Below are 13,518 nucleotides of genomic sequence, written 5' to 3' on the forward strand. Positions count from 1 at the left end.
CCTAACACATTACCCAGTCCATACCAGTATAGATCCTAACACATTACCCAGTCCATACCAGTATAGATCCTAACACATTACCCAGTTCACGCCAGTATAGATCCTAACACATTACCCAGTCCATACCATCCTAACACATTACAGAGTCCATACCAGTATAGTCCATACCAGTATAGATCCTAACACATTACCCAGTCCATATTATCCTAACACATACCAAGTCCATACCAGTATAGATATCCAGCATGAGATTTTTCCCATTGAGGATTGAGGTCTGTTTTCATTTTTTGAGCAATATATATATATATATATATATATACACACACATACACGGATATGTGCACACATTTATCTAGAGCTAGAAAACTATATATATGTATCAATTAACAGGTGTAAAAATTATATCTATAAAAAAACATTATTAATAGTAGTAATTAATGGAGTGTGAGGCCTCCAGCTTGTCGGAAGGTGCTCTGCCTCCCCCTGCTGGCGAATTTTGGAAAGTGCACCATGCTGACACCCTGCCTCCGGTGACGCGTTAAATTTGCGACAGACGGGAAGAGTGAGCGGGCACAGAGAGAGAGACAACCTACTGCCAGAACTACAACACCTACCTGGGGTGAGAGCGACACTGTGTGGAACAAAATAAATTTATTTATTTATTTATATTTTTTTTTTTAATGATTTACATTGTCCCTGATTAACAGGGACAATGTAAATCACCCGGGACAGGCTCCTATTTGCCGGGATTGTCCCGGGAAAAACGGAACAGTTGGCAGGTATGCTATAGATGATCTGTGCTGCTTATAGGATGTACCCAAGTGACCGATTAACAATACTCTCACTGATATGATGTAATCTATAGCCCTATAGATGATCTGTGCTGCTTTAGGATGTACCCAAGTGACCGATTAACAATACTCTCACTGATATGATGTAATCTATAGCCCTATAGATGATCTGTGCTGCTTATTTTTTTTTGTTCAATATATTTTTATTGAAAAAAAAAAATGCCATAGGTTACAAAACATTTTCCATATCAGAACAGTGTAAAGGCATGAACATGCATAAACAGTTGAGTGAATCAAAAACAGTGTGGGAAAATTCCATAAAAAGTTATTGACATACAAAAACATAAACCACATGTAAAACACATTTTCCAACATAAGTAAAATAAATAAAAGAGAGTAGGAAAGAGAGAGAGGAGAGAGGGGGGGGGGGGGGGTTGGGTGATATGGGAGGGCGGCCGGCTCGTATGACTGGTACCTTATCTCACAGTACAAAAGAGAGAATAAACATAGTACTATTGGTGTTTATGATACCAATTCAGCATAAATAGAGAAGTATGTAAAAGAGAGCCAGCAGGCCCATATCTTATGGGCTCTTTCAGATTGGTTTCTGTATTCTAACATCATGTCTTCCATGTGGTATAGATGATCTACTAACTGAAGCCATTGTGAAATGGAGGGTATGGTCGAACTTTTCCAGAATCTGGGAATCAAAGATTTAGCAGCGTTCAAAAGGTGAGGAGTGATGGAATTACGATAAAGGCGTGCTAGCGTCTCCGTACAGTGAAACAATACAGACCAGGGACCTCTCTCCACTGGGGAACCTTGTATCTGCTATGTGTGCATATGTGTAGACCCCTCTCGGTTATGCATACTATGTGTAGACCCCTCTTGGTTATGTATGCGTATGTGAAGATCCCTCTCGTTTATGTATATGTATGTGTAGACCCCTCTCGGTTATGCATACGTATGTGTAGACCCCTCTCGGTTATGCATACGTATGTGCAGACCCCTCTCAGTTATGTGTGTTGGTAAATTATCTCACCTGGCTGATCCTCCTCGGGATTTACACCCAGGCCTGAGGGAAGATAGACGGTAAGTAAAGTTCAGTCTGATAATGCTGGAAATCCAATCATAGAAAGTAATCATTCTCACCCCGATAAGGCTTCATAACGAAGAATTCTTCTAGGTGGACGCTCCTCTTCTCCCATGCATCATATGTGTATAAAAATGTGGCAAATCCGATCTTCTCACCTTCACCTGGAAATATAACAGAAGAACCAGTCTGAGATCGGACAGCGGGCCTATGAAAGGACTATAGATTGTAGGTCACCCCAAGGACTTTCCCTCCTATGGTATTAGTCACTTTAATTTTACTCCTACAGGGGTTTTTTTTTTAATAAATTGATATAATGTATATTAATGAAAGAGAAATGAATATAAGGTCCATATTGGGAATGTAAAGATTGCTATGATCCATTAGGGGTGTACAGGTGCCAGAACTGAAGGCCGCTCTTATAACCCTGGTGACAAATTCTATCATTAATGCCATTTGCAGTGCCTTAAAAAAGTATTCATACCCCATGAAATTTTCCACATTTTTTCACGTTACAACCAAAAATGTAAATGTATTGTATTTGGATTTTATGTGATAGACCGATGCAAAGTGGCATATAATTGTGAAGTGGAAGAAAAATGATACAAATAAATATGTGAAAAGTGTGGGGGGCATTTGTATTCAGCCCCCCCCCCCCGGAGTCAATACTTTATAGAACCACCTTTCCCTGCAATTAAAGCTGCAAGTCTTTTTGGGGATGTCTCTACCAGCTTTGCACATCTAGAGAGGGACATTTTTGCCCATTCTTCTTTGCAAAATAGATCAAGCTCTTTCAGATTGGATGGAGAGCGTCTGTGAACAGCAATTTTCAAGTCTTGCCACAAATTTTCAATTGGATATAGGTCTGGACTTTGACTGGGCCATTCTAACACACGCATATGCTTTGATGTAAACCATTCCATTGTACAGTGTTTGCGAAAGTATTCGGCCCCCTTGAACTTTGCGACCTTTTGCCACATTTCAGGCTTCAAACATAAAGATATAAAACTGTAATTTTTTGTGAAGAATCAACAACAAGTGGGACACAATCATGAAGTGGAACGAAATTTATTGGATATTTCAAACTTTAACAAATAAAAAACTGAAAAATTGGGCGTGCAAAATTATACAGCCCCCTTAAGTTAATACTTTGTAGCGCCACCTTTTGCTGCGATTACAGCTGTAAGTATGGGGTATGTCTCTATTGGTTTTGCACATCAAGAGACTGAAATTTTTGCCCATTCCTCTTTGCAAAACAGCTCGAGCTCAGTGAGGTTGGATGGAGAGCATTTGTGAACAGTAGTTTTCAGTTCTTTCCACAGATTCTCGATTGGATTCAGGTCTGGACTTTGACTTGGCCATTCTAACACCTGGATATGTTTATTGGTGAACCATTCCATTGTAGATTTTGCTTTATGTTTTGGATCATTGTCTTGTTGGAAGACAAATCTCCGTCCCAGTCTCAGGTCTTTTGCAGACTCCATCAGGTTTTCTTCCAGAATGGTCCTGTATTTGGCTCCATCCATCTTCCCATCAATGTTAACCATCTTCCCTGTCACTGCTGAAGAAAAGCAGGCCCAAACCATGATGCTGCCACCACCATGTTTGACAGTGGGGATGGTGTGTTCAGGGTGATGAGCTGTGTTGTTTTTACGCCAAACATAACGTTTTGCATTGTTGCCAAAAAGTTCGATTTTGGTTTCATCTGACCAGAGCACCTTCTTCCACATGTTTGGTGTGTCTCCCTGGTGGCTTGTGGCAAACTTTAAACTACACTTTTTCTGGATATCTTTAAGAAATGGCTTTCTTCTTGCCACTCTTCATAAAGGCCAGATTTGTGCAGTATACGACTGATTGTTGTCCTATGGACAGAGTCTCCCACCTCAGCTGTAGATCTCTGGTTCATCCAGAGTGATCATGGGCCTCTTGGCTGCATCTCTGATCAGTCTTCTCCTTGTATGAGCTGAAAGTTTAGAGGGACGGCCAGGTCTTCGTAGATTTGCAGTGGTCTGATACTCCATCCATTTCAATATTATCGCTTGCACAGTGCTCCTTGGGATGTTTAAAGCTTGGGAAATCTTTTTATATCCAAATCTGGCTTTAAACTTCTCCACTACAGTATCTCAGACCTGCCTGGTGTGTTCCTTGTTCTTCATGATGCTCTCTGCGCTTTAAACAGACCTCTGAGACTATCACAGTGCAGGTGCATATATACGGAGACTTGATTACACACAGTTGGATTCTATTTATCATCATTAGTCATTTAGGTCAACATTGGATCATTCAGAGATCCTCACTGAACTTCTGGAGAGAGTTTGCTGCACTGAAAGTAAAGGGGCTGAAAAATTTTGCACGCCCAATTTTTCAGTTTTTTATTTGTTAACAAAGTTTGAAATATCCAATAAATTTCGTTCCACTTCATGATTGTGTCCCACTTGTCGATTCTTCACAAAAAATTACAGTTTTATACCTTTATGTTTGAAGCCTGAAATGTGGCAAAAGGTCGCAAAGTTCAAGGGGGCTGAATGCTTTCGCAAGGCACTGTAGCTTTGTCTGTATGTTTAGAGTCGTTGTCCTGCTGGAAGGTGAACCTCCGCCTCGGTCTCAAGTGTTTTGGAGACTCTAACATGTTTTCTTCTATGATTGCCCTGTATTTGGCTCCATCCATCTTCCCATCAACTTTGACCAGCTTCCCTGTCCCTGCTGAAGAAAAGCATGATGCTGCCACCACCATGTTTCACGGTGGGGATGGCGTGCTCAGGATGTTGTGCGGTGTTAGTTTTCCGCTACACACATACCATTTAGTTTTTAAGTCAAAAAGTTCAATTTTGGTCTCATCTGACCAAAGCACCTTCTTCCACATGTTTGCTGTGTCCCCCACATGGCTTGTTGCAAACTGCAAACTGAACATCTTTTGGCTTTCTTTCAACAATGGCTTTCTTCTTGCCACTCTTCCATAAAGAGTGCACAACTAATAGTTGTCCTGTGAACAGATTCTCCCACCTGAGCTGTGATATCTCTGCAGCTCCTCCAGAGGCCCACCATGGGCCTCTTAGCTGCTTTTTTGATAAATGCTCTCCTTGCCCAGCCTGTCAGTTTAGGTGGACGGCCATGTCTTGGTAGGGTTGCAGTTGTGCCATACTCTTTCTGTTTTCCGATGATGGATTGAACAGCGCTCCGTGAGATGTTCAAAGCTTGGGAGATTTTTTTATAACCTAACCTTGCTTTAACCTTCTCCACAACTTTATCCCTGTCCTGTCCAGTGTGTTTCTTGGCCTTCATGATGCGGTTTGCTCACTAAGGTTATCTAACAAACCTCTGAGGGCTTCACAGAACAGTTGTATTTATACTGAGATTAAATGACACACAGGTGGACTCTATTTACTAATTCAGTGACTTCTGAAGCAACTGGTTCCACTAGATTTTAGTTAGGGGCAGGAGCGGACTGACCATTCGGACAGTGTGTGTGTGGGGGGGGGGGGGGGAGGAATTCTTCCTGATGACGCATATTGAATGCGAAATGCATTGTGGTCTAAGCTTAACATTCTGAACCCACAACGTCATATCCTGCCGACGGTGGAACGCACGCCGACCGCTACCAAGCTACCAGTTACTGTGAAGCTATTCAGCAGACATTTCGGCTTTCACAGAGCAATATTGAGCCTTCTTATCTGTGCCAGGAGGGCAACAACAAATGTAATCACCCATTTTTTATCCTGTTAATTTTATATACTCAATAAAAAGGTGTTACACTATATGCGGCTTCCTGTCTCCTATACCTCTATTACTGAGATATATATCCAGAGACCCCTTATTGAAGGAAAAGATGATGGAGTAACCCCTTGAAGGTATAAGAGATTACCAAGTGTGTAATCCAAAAGACCCCACTAAGGAAAGAGGAGAAGGAGTGGTCATATCTATACATATCCTTATGGATAAATACTACTAAGCCCGCAGGGTCTGTGTGACCCGCCTACCTCTGGTGAGCATTTAATCATTTTTACCTAGCTCACAAGGATCACACATTGGAACACCTGGATATTTTTATTATTTGTTTCTGGAATATCACTATATGGACTGATATGTAGCTTGAGTGACTTCTTGCACTCGAGAATTAAATCAATTCACTGTGTCTTTTATTCACAGCATATGTCACATATATGCACAGAATATCAATACACCTGTCACCAGTGTTTAAACCTCTCACCTGCACTGGAAATCAGTTCACCACTTTAGCACTTTAATATAGTAACCAGGGGTATTGTACCGGGCATCTCACATTAATTATCTGTTTTTTATAAATATATTTATATATTTATCTTCACATTGTATTGTATGCACTTTATTCAGCACAGCTACCTCACCTTATCAGGCTACTCATTGATATGTGTTTTATCTATGCCTGGATGAGCACTGCACATTAAGGGTATTTTCCTTTTGATCACTGCACACAGGCATATATGTGAGTATGTGTATATTGTAAATAAAACTCCTCTTTTTGCAAAGGTAATGTGCTAGGCGGGTGCATCCTCTTTACTTTTTCTTTTCAGAGTGCCATTTGGGTTAACCCTGACCTGCTGAGAGTGGCAGCACAGCCCACATGGCGTCTGTGGTAGTGGACCTCCAGCCTCCATCTGTCACATTACCACCTCTAAAGCGCAGGAGCATTTATTTTCTTCACATTTCCTGGTTGCCGGGGGCCCGGGCCCCTCTTGACGCTCAGGCCCCCTACAGATGTATCACATGTACTCCCCTGATGCCGGCCCTGTACATGTCACCGCTGACATCGACTTGATCGGAAAGTCCATATGAAAGGGCCCTAAATATAAAATAACAATCCTTAAAGTGGAGTTCCACCCAAAAGTGGAAGATCCACTTATCTGCTTCCTCCCTCCAGTGCCACATTTGGCATCTTTCCAGGGTGAGGGGGGGAACGGTTACCTGTTTATAACAGGTACCTGTCTCCACTTCTGGGACACTGCACCGCAATAACGTCCTTTGGAAGCCCCCCCCCCCTCCCTTTTCCTCCGCCGCCAGGCCAGTAAAAAAGCACAGACTGCTTTGCACATGCGCAGTAGGGAACTGCCTGTGAAGCCAAAAGTGCCCACTGTCATACCACCCACACTCCTCTCCTTTAAATACCGCCCACTGTCCTACCCTCCTCACTCCTCTCCTGTACATACTGCCCACTGTCATACCCTACACACTCCTCTCCTGTACATACCGCCCACTGTCATACCCTCCACACTCCTCTCCTGTACATACCGCCCACTGTCATACCCTCCACACTCCTCTCCTGTACATACCGCCCACTGTCATACCCTCCACACTCCTCTCCTGTACATATCGCCCACTGTCATACCTTCCACACTCCTCTTCTGCGAACAACACCCACTAGCATACCAAGTCATTGGTGAAGAAACGAGCAGTGAGTGGCTTCAAGGTGACGTCATCATACATGCCAAACCGCGAGTGAGTGATTCCAAACCAACAGCTTGCTGGAACAACATACTATATGGAAAACAAGCCACTGAAGTGACCAAAATCGCCCAGGGGGACTTTGAATGAGGCACCACACTTATGTTTGTAAGAGCAAAGTAAAAATACGTGTTATAAAGTTGAACAATTTTATTGTACAAATAACAAAAGCTGTATCCATATATTGACCCATAAAACATGTAAGACTGATCCAATGAAGCAATGAAAGATTGCCAATCTAAACATACACGTGAAAATCATAAAAACAATGCATCTACGTATACTCTACGCGTTTCGCAAAATATGATTTGCTTCTTCAGGAGTGGATGCATGTCATGCGTCTAAAAAGTAAGACAGTAGTATAAGTATTGTATATACACTATTTTATATTTTGTAAGTATATAGACTAAAACAATATCAAGGGTATAGAGTCCATGATTGGACAATAAACTAACAAAGCTCTATACTCACAGGATGAGTCTGCTCTGAACAAATATTGGATAGAGTCATCAGCCGGGAAGTCTGACCCGGGAGCCGTGGGGGGGGGGGCAGAAGGCGAAGGGAAAATGGGGGACGCAGAGCAAATCATATTTTGTGAAACGCGTAGAGTATACCAAGATGCATTGTTTTTATGATTTTCACGTGTATGTTTAGATTGCCAATCTTTCATTGCTTCATTGGATCAGTCTAACATGTTTTATGGGTCAATATATGGATACAGCTTTTGTTATTTGTACAATAAAATTGTTCAACTTTACAACATGTATTTTTACTTTGTTCTTACAAACATAAGTGTGATGCCTCATTCAAAGTCCCCCTGGGCGATTTTGGTCACTTCGGTGGCTTGTTTTCTGTATGAATTTTGGAATGGAGGCACACCACTTTGATGTGAGATTCAGATCACACCCCTCTGTATTTAAACATACTATATGGGCTTTTATCTACTTCTTTAAGGTAATTGTAGCCATCTTTTTAATAAACATCACACTTTATTTAATGGACTTTATTATTGGAGCTATTGTATTAATTTATTTCCGAGTTCATATGAGATCTAATGCCTGTTACCAACATTTTCACCTTTGATGATCATCCATATCCATTTACCTGCTTGATCCTATCTGACCATTATAATCTATGGTCCTATTGATCTGGTCAGAGGCGTGTGTTGAAGGGTGCTGGTGGCGGTGATCCTTATTCTCCTCTTAATTTGCACTTCGCTGAAGATAGCTTCACCATATTGGACTTTAACACTTTTTATATATACTGTATATTTTTAAATAATATTTATATTTTTCACTTATGTTTGTGAGGACAGAATATCACCAGGAGTTCAGGAATAAATGCTTTAATAAGCGTTGCTGGGGGATTTTAGTTCTGCTTTATTAATTCAATTCTCAGATACAGCTACATTTTAAAAATAATAATTATTAAAAAAAAAAATTGAATTCACTTAGTGCCGGTTCACACTTGTGCGGATGCAGAGATCGCATGTAATTCGGAGCGCACTGCTCCTAAATTACATGCGATCTCATGTGCGGTGTGAATTTCAGCCATACACTTTGAATGGCTGAATTCGCACTGCATCCGCACCAAAGACGCACATGTGGCATTTTTTTATTCGCAACAGAATCGGATCGCATAGTGGTTCACACTAGTGCGATCCGATTCTGTGTGAACTTGCAGATCGCACTGCGATATGCGATCGTAACTGGGGGTGTCGTTAACTTTTAATTGTCACCCCCTGCGTATCGCATATGGCAGTGTGAACTGCCAGAGGTGCGGAAGCGATGCAGGATCACGCTGCATATTCGCAGCATTCCCGCATCGCAGAAGTGTGAACCGAGCCTTATACTTTTTTTTTTTTAATTTTAATTTGTGTGCATTTCTCAGCTTATAACAAAAGCAAAGTAGGGTGTTTTATATTTTTAAACAGACAGTGTAATAACAAATACATGTCTGTCCTGCAAAGGATTATCAACATGATAATGTAATTTCTAATAAACCCGTTCCGTTCCCATTATTACAGACCCAGAGCAGCCACAGCAACATGTGGTGTGCACATCTAAAGAAAGACGGGGGGGGGGGTACATGCATGGGGCGTGCACATCTACAGGGAGGCCGGGGGTTACATGCATGGGGCGTGCACATCTACAGGGAGGCCGGGAGTCACATGCATGGGGTGTGCACATCTACAGGGAGGCCGGGGGTTACATGCATGGGGCGTGCACATCTACAGGGAGGCCGGGAGTCACATGCATGGGGCGTGCACATCTACAGGGAGGCCGGGAGTTACATGCATGGGGCGTGCACATCTACAGGGAGGCCGGGAGTCACATGCATGGGGCGTGCACATCTACAGGGAGGCCGGGAGTTACATGCATGGGGCGTGCACATCTACAGGGAGGCCAGGGATTACATGCATGGGGCGTGCACATCTACAGGGAGGCCGGGGGTTACATGCATGGGGCGTGCACATCTACAGGGAGGCCAGGGATTACATGCATGGGGCGTGCACATCTACAGGGAGGCCGGGGGTTACATGCATGGGGCGTGCACATCTACAGGGAGGCCGGGAGTCACATGCATGGGGTGTGCACATCTACAGGGAGGCCGGGGGTTACATGCATGGGGCGTGCACATCTACAGGGAGGCCGGGAGTCACATGCATGGGGCGTGCACATCTACAGGGAGGCCGGGAGTTACATGCATGGGGCGTGCACATCTACAGGGAGGCCGGGGGTTACATGCATGGGGCGTGCACATCTACAGGGAGGCCAGGGATTACATGCATGGGGCGTGCACATCTACAGGGAGGCCGGGGGTTACATGCATGGGGCGTGCACATCTACAGGGAGGCCAGGGGCTACATGCATTGGGGCGTGCACATCTATAGGGAGGCCGGGGGTTACATGCATTGGGGCGTGCACATCTACAGGGAGGGCGGGGGTTACATGCATGGGGGGGTGCACATCTACAGGGAGAGAGGGGGTTACATGCATTGGGGCGTGCACATCTACAGGGAGAGAGGGGGTTACATGCATTGGGGCGTGCACATCTACAGGGAGATGGGGGGGTACATGCATTGGGGTGTGCACAGCTACAGGGAGACGGGGGGTTACATGCATGGGGCATGCACATCTACAGGAAGGCTGGGGGTTACATGGATGGAGCGTGCACATCTACAGGGAGGCCGGGGGTTACATGCATGGGGCGTGCACATCTACAAGGAGGCCGGGAGTTACATGCATGGGGCGTGCACATCTACAGGGAGGCCGGGGGTTACATGCATGGAGCAAGCACATCTACAGGGAGGCCGGGGGTTACATGCATGGGGTGTGCACATCTACAGGGAGGCCGGGGATTACATGCATGGGGCGTGCACATCTACAGGGAGGCTGGGGGTTACATGCATGGGGGGGTGCACATCTACAGGGAGGCTGGGGGTTACATGCATGGGGGGGTGCACATCTACAGGGAGAGAGGGGGTTACATGCATGGGGGGGTGCACATCTACAGGGAGAGAGGGGGTTACATGCATTGGGGCATGCACATCTACAGGGAGGCCGGGGGTTACAGGCATTGGGCGTGCACATCTACAGGGAGGCCGGGGGTTACATGCACGGGGGGTGCACATCTACAGTGATGCCGGGGGTTACATGCATTGGGGCGTGCACATCTACAGGGAGGCTGGGGTTACATGCATTGGGGCGTGCACATCTACAGGGAGAGAGGGGGTTACATGCATGGGGGGTGCACATCTACAGGGAGGCCGGGGGTTACATGAATGGGGCGTGCACATCTACAGGGAGGCCGGGGGTTACATGCATGGGGCGTGCACATCTACAGGGAGGCCAGGGATTACATGCATGGGGCGTGCACATCTACAGGGAGGCCGGGGGTTACATGCATGGGGCGTGCACATCTACAGGGAGGCCGGGGGCTACATGCATGGGGCGTGCACATCTACAGGGAGGCCGGGGGTTACATGCATTGGGGCGTGCACATCTACAGGGAGGCCGGGGGTTACATGCATTGGGGCGTGCACATCTACAGGGAGGCCGGGGGTTACATGCATGGGGGGGTGCACATCTACAGGGAGAGAGGGGGTTACATGCATTGGGGCGTGCACATCTACAGGGAGAGAGGGGGTTACATGCATTGGGGCATGCACATCTACAGGGAGATGGGGGGGTACATGCATTGGGGTGTGCACAGCTACAGGGAGACGGGGGGTTACATGCATGGGGCATGCACATCTACAGGAAGGCTGGGGGTTACATGGATGGAGCGTGCACATCTACAGGGAGGCCGGGGGTTACATGCATGGGGCGTGCACATCTACAGGGAGGCCGGGAGTTACATGCATGGGGCGTGCACATCTATAGGGAGGCCGGGGGTTACATGCATGGGGTGTGCACATCTACAGGGAGGCCGGGGATTACATGCATGGGGCGTGCACATCTACAGGGAGGCCGGGGGTTACATGAATGGGGCGTGCACATCTACAGGGAGGCCGGGGGTTACATGCATGGGGCGTGCACATCTACAGGGAGGCCGGGGGTTACATGCATTGGGCGTGCACATCCAGGGAGGCCGGGGGTTACATGCATGGAGCGTGCACATCTACAGGGAGGCCGGGGGTTACATGAATGGGGCGTGCACATCTACAGGGAGAGAGGGGGTTACATGCATGGGGGGTGCACATCTACAGGGAGGCCGGGGGTTACATGCACGGGGCGTGCACATCTACAGGGAGGCCGGGGGTTACATGCATGGGGCGTGCACATCTACAGGGAGGCCGGGGGCTACATGCATGGGGCGTGCACATCTACAGGGAGGCCGGGGGTTACATGCATGGGGCAAGCACATCTACAGGGAGGCCGGGGGTTACATGCATGGGGCGTGCACATCTACAGGGAGGCCGGGGATTACATGCATGGGGCGTGCACATCCAGGGAGGCCGGGGGTTACATGCATGGAGCGTGCACATCTACAGGGAGGCCGGGGTTACATGAATGGGGCGTGCACATCTACAGGGAGAGAGGGGGTTACATGCATGGGGGGTGCACATCTACAGGGAGGCCGGGGGTTACATGAATGGGGCGTGCACATCTACAGGGAGGCCGGGGGTTACATGCATGGGGCGTGCACATCTACAGGGAGGCCGGGGGTTACATGCATGGGGGCGTGCACATCCAGGGAGAGAGGGGGTTACATGCATGGAGCGTGCACATCTACAGGGAGGCCGGGGGTTACATGAATGGGGCGTGCACATCTACAGGGAGGCCGGGGGTTACATGAATGGGGCGTGCACATCTACAGGGAGACAGGGGGTTACATGCATGGGGGGGTGCACATCTACAGGGAGGCCGGGGGTTACATGAATGGGGGGTGCACATCTACAGGGAGGCCGGGGGTTACATGCATGGGGGGTGCACATCTACAGGGAGGCCGGGGGTTACATGCATGGGGGGTGCACATCTACAGGGAGGCCGGGGGTTACATGCATGGGGCGTGCACATCTACAAGGAATCCATCTGAAGAAGATCTGCATGCTCACCTTCTATCCACATGTGTAATGTAATGGGTGATCTCGACATCTACAAACCAGAAGCGGGTGTGTGGTAAAGTTGGGTAAGCCATTGGGATGTATAGAGCTGACTAGGGTTGGGTTGTTTCTCCCTCCCCGCCCAGCACTGGCCCAATGTATGGAATATCAACTTACCGCCATTGTCTGATGGGATTTCTGCGATCAGACAGTGAAAGGAGGGGCTCTCCCCGAACCCCTCATCCAATAAATCTGTAAAAGAGAAATGTAACAATTTGGGAAGTTTTGGATAATATGGAGAAGTCTCACTCCTCACGCTCCAATTTCTGATCTCACCTTCCTCCGTCTTATGCACAGCGTCCAGCATGTCGTGATGTTCCGCCAGTTCCTGGAAGAAGGAAGAATCACATTGTAGCTATGGAGGTCATAGTGGGGTTACCCGCACCATGGCGAGTCCTGTCCCCCCGAAAAGAGATCATCTCATTGGCTCTTCCTTGTTATTGGAAAACGGCTGGATATCACTGACACCAAACACCTACAGGAAACCTAAATCCCCCTCCCCCTTCAGTCTTCCACCTTGTACCGGCTCCTCTCCTAGACTGAAATGA

At 46.8% G+C, this 13,518-nt stretch overlaps 1 protein-coding gene across 1 annotated transcript; it reads right to left on the minus strand.

The window, feature by feature from the left end:
• Positions 1-1,915: 1,915 nt before the first annotated feature.
• On the minus strand, positions 1,916-13,313 carry LOC309560707 (diamine acetyltransferase 1-like). The gene is made up of 3 exons (XM_082264333.1): positions 13,247-13,313; positions 13,088-13,162; positions 1,916-2,048 (listed from the first exon to the last, which is right to left on the minus strand). Exons 1-3 carry the CDS (start codon positions 13,275-13,277, stop codon positions 1,921-1,923), a joined length of 234 nt encoding a protein of 77 aa, XP_082120459.1. The 5' UTR covers positions 13,278-13,313; the 3' UTR covers positions 1,916-1,920.
• Between the last annotated feature and the right edge of the window lie 205 nt (positions 13,314-13,518).

This window comes from Pelophylax lessonae, assembly GCF_965119305.1.
Source record: "Pelophylax lessonae genome assembly, chromosome: 7".
In the NCBI taxonomy this organism is placed as follows: domain Eukaryota; kingdom Metazoa; phylum Chordata; class Amphibia; order Anura; family Ranidae; genus Pelophylax; species Pelophylax lessonae.